This window comes from Coregonus lavaretus (genome assembly GCF_964263955.1).
Source record: "Coregonus lavaretus genome assembly, chromosome: 32".
In the NCBI taxonomy this organism is placed as follows: Eukaryota; Metazoa; Chordata; class Actinopteri; order Salmoniformes; family Salmonidae; genus Coregonus; species Coregonus lavaretus.
In genome coordinates this window covers 3,970,689-3,982,089 of record NC_140019.1, presented here as the reverse complement: position 1 = coordinate 3,982,089, position 11,401 = coordinate 3,970,689, and the positions used below count along the sequence as shown (strand labels likewise).

The 11,401-nt window shown below is 42.7% G+C and overlaps 1 protein-coding gene across 2 annotated transcripts; it reads left to right on the top strand.

Moving 5' to 3' along the window:
• Positions 1-6,535: 6,535 nt before the first annotated feature.
• Positions 6,536-10,848, top strand: LOC311107950 (E3 ubiquitin-protein ligase RNF4-like). 2 transcript variants are annotated; one of them, XM_084150573.1, is made up of 8 exons: positions 7,753-7,800; positions 8,672-8,805; positions 8,923-9,073; positions 9,155-9,231; positions 9,400-9,412; positions 9,559-9,682; positions 9,898-9,949; positions 10,073-10,848. In XM_084150573.1, exons 2-8 carry the CDS (start codon positions 8,794-8,796, stop codon positions 10,220-10,222), a joined length of 579 nt encoding a protein of 192 aa, XP_084006699.1. In that variant the 5' UTR covers positions 7,753-7,800; positions 8,672-8,793; the 3' UTR covers positions 10,223-10,848. The 2 variants fall into 2 exon arrangements, with proteins under 2 accessions (XP_084006700.1, XP_084006699.1); XM_084150574.1 differs by lacking the exon at positions 9,400-9,412 and having other exon boundaries at positions 6,536-7,800; positions 9,155-9,235.
• The last annotated feature ends 553 nt before the right edge of the window (positions 10,849-11,401 follow it).

Genomic DNA, 11,401 nt, shown 5'->3' with positions numbered 1-11,401 from the left:
CCTGTCTGGCGGAAGGCTCTGGCTGATCCTGTCTGGCGGAAGGCTCTGGCTGCTCCTGTCTGGCGGAAGGCTCTAGCGGCTCCGGTCTGGCGGACGGCTCTGACGGCTCATGGCAGACGGGCGGCTTTGCAGGCTCAGTACAGACGGGCAGTTCCTGCGGCGCTTGGCAGACGGACAGTTCAGACGGCGTTGGGCAGACGGACAGTTCAGGCCCCGTTGGGCAGACGGCAGACTCTGGCCGTCTGAGGCGCATCGTAGGCCTGGTGCGTGGTGCCGGAACAGGAGGTACCGGGCTGAGGACACGCATCTCAGGACTAGTGCGGGAAGCAACAACAGGACGCACAGGACTCTGGGGACACACAGGAGGCTTGGTGCGTGGTGTATGCACTGGTGGTAAAGGGCTGGAGACACGCACCATCGAGCCAGCGCGTGGAGGAGACACAGGGCTCTGAAGACGCACAGGAAACCTGGTGCGTGGTGTAGGTACTGGTGGTACTGGGCTGGAGCGAGGAGGTGGCGCCGGAAATACCGGACCGTGCAGGCGTACTGGCTCCCTTGAGCACTGAGCCTGCCCAACCTTACCTGGGTTGATGCTCCCCGTCGCCCGACCAGTACGGGGAGGTGGAATAACCCGCACCGGCCTATGTGGGCGAACCGGGAACACCATGCGTAAGGCTGGTGCCATGTACGCCGGCCCGAGGAGACGCACTGGTGACCTGCTGCGTGGGACCGGCTTCATGACATCCGGCTCAACACTCAATCTGGCCCGGCCGATACGTGGAGCTGGACTGTACCGAACCGGGCTATGCCTGCGTACAGGAGACACCATGCGCTCAACTGCGTAACACGGTGTCTGCCCGTACTCTCGCTCTCCACGGTCAGTCCAGGGAGTAGGCGCAGGTCTCCTACCTGACTTTGCCATACTCCCTTTTAGCCCCCCCCCAAGAAATTTTTGGGTAGTACCCACGGGCTTCCAGCCACGACTCCGTGCTGCCTCCTCATACCACCTCCTCTCGGCTTGAGCTGCCTCCAGCTCCTCACGAGGGCGGTGATATTCCTCCGGTTGTGCCCAAGGACCCTTTCCAGCCCGTATCTCCTCCCATGTCCATGAATCCTTTGGAGGCGTCCATAAATCCTGTGTAGGTAGGTCCTGTTGCCGCTTGTTACGCTGCTTGGTCCTCTTGTGGTGGGTTTTTCTGTCACGATCGTCTACATATGAAGAAGCGGACCAAAGCGCAGCGTTGCGAGTGAACATGATTTATTAATAAACGTACTCACGAAAACAAAACAAAAGACGATACGTGAAGTTCTCAAGTTACAAATCACTGACATACGGAACATGTAACCAGGAAACAAAAACCCACAAACCCCACAGGAAAACATACAGAATAAATATGGCTCCCAATCAGAGATAACGAGCCGAACAGCTGACACTCGTTACCTCCGATTGGGAGTCATTGAACAAACCTAGAAAAACAACAACCTAGACACCCAACCTAGAACATAAACACATAGACTGCACACACCCTGGATAAACAATAATGAGTCCCAGCACCAGGGTGTGACACATTCCTCCATGCAGATCTCCTCTAGAGCAGTGATGTTTTGGGGCTGTCGCTGGGCAACACAGACTTTCAACTCCCTCCAAAGATTTTCTATGGGGTTGAGATCTGGAGACTGGCTAGGCCACTCCAGGACCTTGAAATGCTTCTTACGAAGCCACTCCTTCGTTGCCCGGGCGGTGTGTTTGGGATCATTGTCATGCTGAAAGACCCAGCCATGTTTCATCTTCAATGCCCTTGCTGATGGAAGGAGGTTTTCACTCAAAATCTCACGATACATGGCCCCATTCATTCTTTCCTTTACACGGATCAGTCGTCCTGGTCCCTTTGCAGAAAAACAGCCCAAAAGCATGATGTTTCCACCCCCATGCTTCACAGTAGGTATGGTGTTCTTTGGATGCAACTCAGCATTCTTTGTCCTCCAAACATGACGAGTTGAGTTTTTACCAAAAAGTTATATTTTGGTTTCATCTGACCATATGACATTCTCCCAATCCTCTTCTGGATAATCCAAATGCACTTCAGACGGGCCTGGACATGTACTGGCTTAAGCAGGGGGACACGTCTCGCACTGCAGGATTTGAGTCCCTGGCGGCGTAGTGTGTTACTGATGGTAGGCTTTGTTACTTTGGTCCCAGCTCTCTGCAGGTCATTCACTAGGTCCCCCCGTGTGGTTCTGGGATTTTTGCTCACCGTTCTTGTGATCATTTTGACCCCACGGGGTGAGATCTTGCGTGGAGCCCCAGATTGAGGGAGATTATCAGTGGTCTTGTATGTCTTCCATTTCCTAATAATTGCTCCCACAGTTGATTTCTTCAAACCAAGCTGTTTACCTATTGCAGATTCAGTCTTCCCAGCCTGGTGCAAGTCTACAATTTTGTTTCTGGTGTCCTTTGACAGCTCTTTGGTCTTGGCCATTGTGGAGTTTGGAGTGTGACTGTTTGAGGTTGTGGACAGGTGTCTTTTATACTGATAACAAGTTCAAACAGGTGCCATTAATACAGTTAACGAGTGGAGGACAGAGGAGCCTCTTAAAGAAGAAGTTACAGGTCTGTGAGAGCCAGAAATCTTGCTTGTTTGTAGGTGACCAAATACTTATTTTCCACCATAATTTGCAAATAAATTCATTAAAAATCCTACAATGGGATTTTCTGGATTTTTTTTTCTCAATTTGTCTGTCATAGTTGACGTGTACCTATGATGAAAATTACAGGCCTCTCTCATCTTTTTAAGTGGGAGAACTTGCACAATTGGTGGCTGACTAAATACTTTTTTTCCCCATGTATTGTTCAGATATTTCATTAGTATTTCACAAAGATATTTACCTTGTTCTCTGGGAGTTAAAAGCTATGGGGGAGGAGTGTAATATTGGTGATCTATATCTGTCTATATTAGTTACTATGCTGTTACAAAGCAGTAATGAATTACGGCAGTGTTATGATATGACAACTAATAGGAAGTGCACATGCACACTATTGGCCCCGGGGCTGTAGGTCACGAGATGTTCTTACTAAACAACACTAAACTGTACTCCCGTCTCCTGCCTGGTAATTTTCTCCACAACACAAATATTACAATATTCACACCCCTGAGTCAATACTTTGTAGAAGCACTCCTTTGGCAGTGATTACAGCTGTGAGTCTTTCTGTGTAAGTCTCTAAGAGCTTTCCACACCTGGATTGTGCAACATTTGCCTATTACTCATTTCAAAATACTTCAAGATCTGTCAAATTGGTTGTTGAACATTGCTAGACAACCATTTACAGGTCTTGCCATAGGTTTTCAAGTAGATTTAAGTCCAACTGAAATACTTTGGCCTTGTGTTTTAGGTTATTGTCCTGCTGAAAGGTGAATCTCCCAGTGTCTGGTGGAAAGCAGACTGAACCAGGTTTTCCTCTAGGATTTTGCCTGTTTTTAGCTCCATTCCATTTATATTTTATCCTGAAAAACTCCCCTGTCCTTAACGATTACAAGCATACCCATAACATGATGCAGCCACCACTATGCTTAAAAATATGGAGAGTGGTACTCAGTAATGTGTTATATTGGATTTGCCTCAATCATAACACTTTATATTCAGGACAAAAAGTTAGTTGCTTTGCCACATTTTCTGCAGAATTACCTTGTTGCAAACAGCATGCATGTTTTGGAATATATGTATTCTGTATAAGGTTCCTTCTTGTCACTCTGTCAATTAGGTTAGTATTGTGGAGTAACTACAATGTTGTTGATCCATCCTCAGTTTTCTATCACAGCCATTAAACTCTGTAACTGTTTTAAAGTCACCATTGGCCTCATGTTGAAATCCCTGAGCGGTTTCCTCCCTCTCCGGCCACAGAGTTAGGAAGTCACCTGTATCTTTGTACTGACTGGGTGTATTGATACGCCATCCAAAGTGTAATTAAGAACTTCACCATGCCCAAAGGGATATTCAATGTTAGCTTAATATTTTTTTTTTTAAATACACATTTATCCAGCCTGGTCTCAGATTATTCGTATGATTCTGTATGTAAATCTGGGAGAAGCCATTACAATTCATATTAAATGTTACACATTTTCAAAACGTACAATATGTTCAACATTTTCCAAACGTACAATATATTACGAATTTGCTAAACATATGATATGCCACGAATTCTAGCTAGGTGGCTAATATTAGCTAGCTGGCTAACGTTAGCTAGGCTAGGGGGTATGGTTAAGTTTATGGTTAAGTTTAGGAGTTAGGTTAAAGGGTTAAGGTTAGGGCTAGGGGAAGGGTTAGCTAAAAGGGTTAAGGTTAGGGGAAGGGTTAGCTAACATGCTAAGTAGTTGCAAAGTAGCTAAAAAGTAGTAAGTAGTTGAAATGTTGCTAATGATCTAAAATGCTAATGTTGTCCGTGATGAGATCTGAACTCACAGCCTTTGGGTTGCTAGATGTTTGCGTTATACACCCACCCGTCCCTCCCGACCACTCACCCTACTTTCGTTTTTGCCTTAGGAAACCATCTGTCTTATGTAACCATACCAAACGTAACATACACTTATTTGAGGTTCTCAGATTTACGTTTACTATGTTACGTCTAGTCTATGAGACCAGGCTCATCTACCAATAGGTGCCTTTCTTTGTGAGGCATTGGAAAACCTCCCTGGTCTTTGTGGTTGCATCTGTGTTTGAAATTCACTGCTTGACTGAAGGACCTTACAGATAATTATATGTGTAGGGTACAGTAGTCTTAACAAATATCATGTCAAACACTATTATTGCACACAATGTGAGTCCATGCAACTTATTATGTGGCTTGTTAAGCAAATGCAAATGTTTATGTGTTTAGAATTTTTTACAAATTAATAAAAAATGAAAATGTGAAATTTCTTCATTCAATAAGTTTTCATCCCCTTTGTTATGCCAAGCCTAAATATTTCTAAAAACATAATTCCACTTTGACGTTATGGGGTATTGTGTCTAGACCACTGACACAAACACACAATTTCATCGATTTTAAATTCAGGCTGTAACACAACAAAATGTGGAAAGTCAAGGGGTGTGAATACTTTCTGAAGGCACTGTAGCTTAATAAGATAGCTAACGTTGCTAATAACACTTGTAATTCCAACTTGGAGGGTTGTTCAAGGGAAACTTCCTAGTCCGAACTAGGAATTTCCAATAACATCGATAGCACGTGAACGTGGATTTATACAGTGGTATAAAACAAAACAAAAAGACCTTTGAAGATTTGTATTACAAATTTGAATAATCTAATGCTAGAAATTAAACATCAAGGCCTTTACACACTTGGACAATAAATATATAAATGAATTGCCTTTTATGGTGTTTGACAGAGTTGACATAAATCCAGTTGGGTGCATTTTATGAAAACAGGTTTTAATGAGGAGGTTGTTCCTTTGCATGGTGTGATAGCTGATACGTTGGTCTATAAAAATATATATTTCAAATGTTGTTAAGATAAATATTTGTGGAAAAAAAAAAAAATTGGGGGGGGGGGTCATTATCCTGTCTTTCAATAATCCCTGCATTAATCATTCATGGTTAAGCTTCACTCGGCAGCAGGTCAGACTTACTGTAGGTAATGAATATATTAATTTATTATTTACTTCAATGGGCATATGACTTTGCGGTGTTGTTAGCTACAGATTTTACAGTACAATGTTTGAATTTGAAGGAGCTGGGTCAGTCATTTATACTCCACAACAGTAGGTGGCAGTATGGCGTTTCTCATTTTATTTGGTTAGCAGAGTCAGGCTGCAGGAGACCCTGTCAGAGCTTTTGTCCCAAACCCATTACAGTGTTTCAGGTGCCAAGTTTATAGTCATGTATTTTATTCAGGTCCCACTGGGCCGCAAGGAAGTCAAGTCCTTGATCTGGGCAAAATGGCTCGGTCTTTGGCAAAGGGAGTGGGACGCTAGTAGTAAGGGGAGGCAATTGTATTGCGTGTACCGGTCAGTAAAGGAAGTTGTGTGGAGTAGACTACGGTTTGGGCACACATGTTTGAATGCCACGTTGTGGATGATAGGGAGACATGAAACAGGTCTGTGTGATGAGTGTTTAGTGGAGGAAAACGGTGGAGTCTGTGTTGATATTTTGTGAACTGTATGATGTAGATAGGAAGAGATTGTGTGAATAGGTTGGAGAGGCTGGACGGGGTTGGTGTTTGGGTGGTGTAGTGGGGGGAGGGAAGTGGTGGCTAGGGCTTTATTTCACTTTCTTAGAGGAACTGGACTAATGAAGAGAATTTAGGTAGGCCGTGACTGGCCTCGCACTCCAGTACAGTAGATGGCGGTGTATGCACATTAAACGTTGGATGCGACCTGCCAACCCAATCCCAAAGAAGAACAGAAGAAGCTGTGCTTCAAATAGTGATTGAGAAGTTATGCTGCTGACCACCTTTAGTTTTAAAACTAGATTATTTATCAGTTGATACATCAATGACAGTCCCTCACACAAATGTTGAATTGATGGCGTAAGTGGATGCTGAGTTCGAATCAAGCAGCGTGTCGAGCAAAGTTGGTGAAGACAAACAAATGTTCGGAATGGACAACAGTAGTAGCGAAAACTGGAACAAAAAGAAAATTGTCTAAAATTGGAGTGGAGGAAACATGTATGAATGATAATGAATCGCTTCTTGTTGGGGTGCGTTTGTTGAGTAAGGATTCATATGTGGGAAACACGTTTGAGGTGTCGAAAATTGTGAAGTATGCGCTGAGAAAAGTGGAGTCTGTCAGAGTGACCAGGAGTGGTCTTATTTTGATTCATTGTATTTCTGAAGAACAGAGGAAGATTGCAGTGAGCCTCAAAAGAATCCGGACAACATACGTTTTGTGTTTTGACTAGGTAGTAGAGTACCCTTCACTTCAAATGAGTCATCTCAGGGGTGAAGAGCAAATACCTATGCACGTGAAACTTGGTTATATAAGATACGCTGTAAGAGCTTTCGTCCCCAAACCATTTCAGTGTAAGAATTGTAAAGGATTTGGCCATGTTTCAAGTGTGTGCAGACGAACAGAGTATATTGAAGAACGGTGTGTAGAAGGATGACGATGTTGAAATTGTGGTGGGGATCATGATCCCGAGTTCCCGGAGTGCCCTGTAAGCGTGAAGGAGATTGAGGTGGCAAAAGTTAGAGCGGTCAATCGAATCTCCTATGCGGAGGCGATTAAAATAATTTAGAAAACAAGTGATTCTAGTGAATATATGGTAGTGGACGCACCACAGCCTGTAGTACATGTTTGCTTCCAGTCAAAAGATACCCTGTGTGTTAAAAATGTTGATTTTGTGGCGTTCATTGCCACAGTTATAAACTGTACGGCACAAGTCTAAAATAAGTCTAAGAAACTGGACATTATTGTGGCTGCGGCAGAAACGTTTTTGGGACTTAAGGATTTTACAGCTGAAGAGTTTCAAGGTTGGCGCCGGAAGATCCTCCCTCCCAGGTTCCCCTTGAGCCTGTGTAGGGATCAGATCAGTTTTATTTTTAACTGAAAAGTTGTTTGATTTAGTTTAGTTGATTTAATTATTTTTCGGTAGTTTATTTTTTGGAATTTAGTTCCATTTTGGGGAATCCTGTTCCCATCCGGCACAGTAGGTGGCGGGATGCACATTAAATGGTGCGATCGCCAATGTACCATAGAAGAACAAGAAGAAGAAGAACAAGAGGAAGAGGAGGAGGAAGAGGAGGAGGAGGAGGAGGAGGAGGAGGAAGAAGAAGAAGAAGAAGACGTAGTAATAGTGGTGATTGAGAAGGTATGCTGCTAACCACCCTTAGTTTTAAAAGTAGATTATTTATCAGTTGATACATCCACCACCAGTCCCTCACACAAATGTTGAATTGTGTTGTTGATGTTATGGAAAAGTAAAGCTAATCCAGTTTGTAAATCCATTTTAGGAGCTAGAGCTTGCATAGAGCGTGTTAGCATTGCTAGCTAGCTACGTTAGCTGCCTTTGTTGGTTGCTAGCTAGCTAGTTGTCTTTGCTTTGTTAGCTAGCTAGCTAACATGTTAATTCTAGCTAGTTCATGTTTTGATTGGCCATTGCATTTATTAACGTTATAGCCAGATACATTAGCTAGTTGGTTAGGTACATGTCATGCTTAATAAACCGTGTTAATGCCCATTTTGTGGTGATAAACCGACGCTTGATGAGCTGCTCTGCTCAGACCCAGCTAATATTAGCTAACTACAGTAGCTGACAAGCTGTTTTGTGATCACAGCTGCTAAACGTTAGTTGTCAGCTAGCTAGCTAAATTTATTTAGTTACGTTAAGCAGATGAACGCATAGAAAGAGAGGGGTTGCAGATTTGATTCGTTTCATAAGCTAATAGGTTTCCAGTTGTCAACAACATTGTGCTTTGACTTTGTGGTTAGGGAGTGGATCTCTCAGGATACTGTAAACGATAGGCTATGGTTTGTGTTCTAGACTTCAGCTGGTGTGTTGTGTTCATAATGGTGTGTTCTATACATAATTATATGTTCTATTCATAATGGTTTGTGTTCATCAGCTGTGTTGTGTTCATAATGGTTTGTTGTGTTCATAAAGGTTAGTTATGGCCAATGGTTTGTTGTTGATCAGATGTGGCTTGTTATCTAACTTCATTGTTTTATTTTTCTCTCACCAGATTATTGTTAAATTGGTCCAAGAACTTTGGAATCAGAGTTGGAACAGATGTAGATTTTTCAGTGTGTACTACTACGTAACATTTGATCATATTGATTTCACTCACACCTTCCCCATCGCAACATGAGCAGTACAGTAAGTCCTCACCTGTGCACCCACGGCCAGTGATAACCCTCCAACACCTTCAGTTTAATTTTCAGACACTTAGCCAAGGTGTCTGGTTTTTAAGAATTCAGTGCTTTCTTGTCACAGACACAGAGGAAAAGAAGGACTGGAGCCCCCTCAAGTTCCAGACGCACGGCCAAGAGTATCAGAGTCACCGACACCAGTGTGCGACCTCGTGCTGCAGCATCAGCAGCAGCCACAGAGACCATTGATGTGCTGGAGAGCAGCAGGACTAGCAGTGAGTAGCAATGGTTTTATACCTTTCTCTTTGTCATTTTGGTTGATTATGGATATTCTAACCCGTCTATTGGCTGTGCAGGTGAGGAGGTGGTGGACTTGACATGTGAAGGTTCTGAATCGACTGTGGTTGACTTGACCAACAATGATTCTGTGGTGGTGAGTTCGGGAGCTCTCTTTATGCAAATAATTATGTATACATTTAACTGTTTTTAATGTATTTATCAGAATATGCTTTTGTCACTGTTGGAAAGACTGACATGTTGACATTTTATGTTTCTATTTTTCTCTTTTCCACCACTGTGTGATTGCGAATGGGGAAACCAGGTTGTCGATGAAGGTAATTCATTGCTTTTCCTCAACCACAACAATTATATTTAGGTTAACAGATGTTTTGGTCCTCTATAATAAAGTAAGCATTTATTACTATATCAAACATGTATTTTTCTAACTGTGAGTTTGTCTATCTGCTTGTGTCTATCTCAGGGCCTCAGGGCAGACGTGGAGCTGACAGTGAGAGTTACGTACTGAGCAGTGATGAGGAGGAGGATACTAATGGGGGCCTCAGTGCCGACCTCCTGTCCTCTCTACAGGCCAGCAGTAGAGCCAGGTACTAAGCCCGACAACCTCTCTGATCATGATAATCTCATCAGATGGCATATCAAACTTTTTTTAACTTTTTTTTTTTAATCAATTTTATTTGAATATTGGAGCACATAAAAGCAACATCATCCATCCATTTATCCACTCATAATCTTGGCATGTGACCACTGAAATCAAAACCTTGAGTTAGGGTAGACCCTGATGGTCTCTTGTCCTCCATAGGTCTACTCCAGGGACAGTCAGCTGCCCAGTGTGTATGGACACCCATGCTGAGGTAAGAGAAGCATAATTCAATGTATGTGAAGGTGACTATGTCAAACTGTAATTGCTGTGTAGCTACCAGAATGTGAAGTTGTCCCCTCAACTAAGATGGAGCCCTTTTCTCTTCTGCCTCTAGATCATTGAAAGTGGGAGACTAGTAGTCTCCACAAAATGTGGTCACCTATTCTGCAGTCAGTGCCTCCGCGACTCGCTGTTGAGATCCCACACTTGTCCAACCTGTAGAAAGAAACTGACCCAAAAGCAATGTCACCCCATATACATCTGACATCAAACACCCATTTAACCCTCACAAAACCTGCAGGACTTTTAATCATACCTGTTCATACCACTGCCCCTACTGGACATTATAATAATTTTGACATAAACCTTTTTTCTTTTACATACACATTTGGCCGATGTCATGCTTTTGCCTTTCTTCTTTAATGAAAGAAGCAAGAAGAGCACAGGGACGTACTCTTGTGCCAGCACACATTCACTTACATTTTTGCTATTTTCTTCCAGCGATTCTCCTATTGCTCTTCATTCATTTCATAGTGAACAGATCATTGTGATTCAGCATCCCCAGTAACCATAACCAAGAAAAGAACAAAGCTCAGAAGCTTTTTTTTTTTTTTTTTTTTTTTAGCTCTTATGGAGTCACATGTGATGTTGTATTGGTAGCAATCACACGTGACTGGCACTCAATTGCAATGAGAACTCAACTCAAAAGTATAAATGTCTGTCGATTTATTGCTGCTGAGTAGGAGGATGTCTGAATGGTGGGTGTTGCTTGAATTTGGTCATCACCATTGTTGTAAATATTGTTGTATGTTTTGTTGTATATATGGTTGAATGATAAGTTAAGGTGAGCCTAATCTGTATAAGGTTCAATAAAAAAAAGATGATTGTAAAGTTTTGTTACCTGGTTTGCTTACCTGACTCATACAGTTTCTTCTCACAGCCAGCGTGTCTCAGTGACAGAGACTGTGAGAAGAGACAAGCCCAAATGTAGGAGAGTGCATTGTTGAGCCCTCATGCTGACTTGCTAAATAGCTTTTTTTCCATTACATGTTTTCACTGACTTAACATTTAATTTAATTTGTAACCTTTGAATTATTTTAGATTCTGTACTACAGGTAACTTGGCTGACTCCGTTGTGACACGCATCCCCTCAAATGTCCACTAAGTGGCAGTATCTTCTTGCACACGCATGGTCTGTTGTCCAATAATAATACCTAAGTGCTTTCATTCAAGTAATGATCAATGATAATGTAGTTTCCTCTCCATTCTCTCAGTGCATGGGGTGTGTTACTTGATTAACCTATTACCAAATACAGGGCTTATTTCTTGGACCCAGATTAAATGTAGTCCAGGAGTAAATTATCAATGGAGATTTTACATTGAGTGTGTTTTAGTCCATGACTAGGCTTAATCTGAGTATGAAAAACTGGCCCTTTCTCATATC

Coding starts and splice junctions, on each gene's coding strand:
- LOC311107950 (XM_084150573.1), top strand. Junction 9,074..9,154: donor GGAGAGCAGCAGGACTAGCA/GTGAGTAGCAAT, acceptor TTGGCTGTGCAG/GTGAGGAGGTGGTGGACTTG. Junction 9,683..9,897: donor CAGGCCAGCAGTAGAGCCAG/GTACTAAGCCCG, acceptor TGTCCTCCATAG/GTCTACTCCAGGGACAGTCA.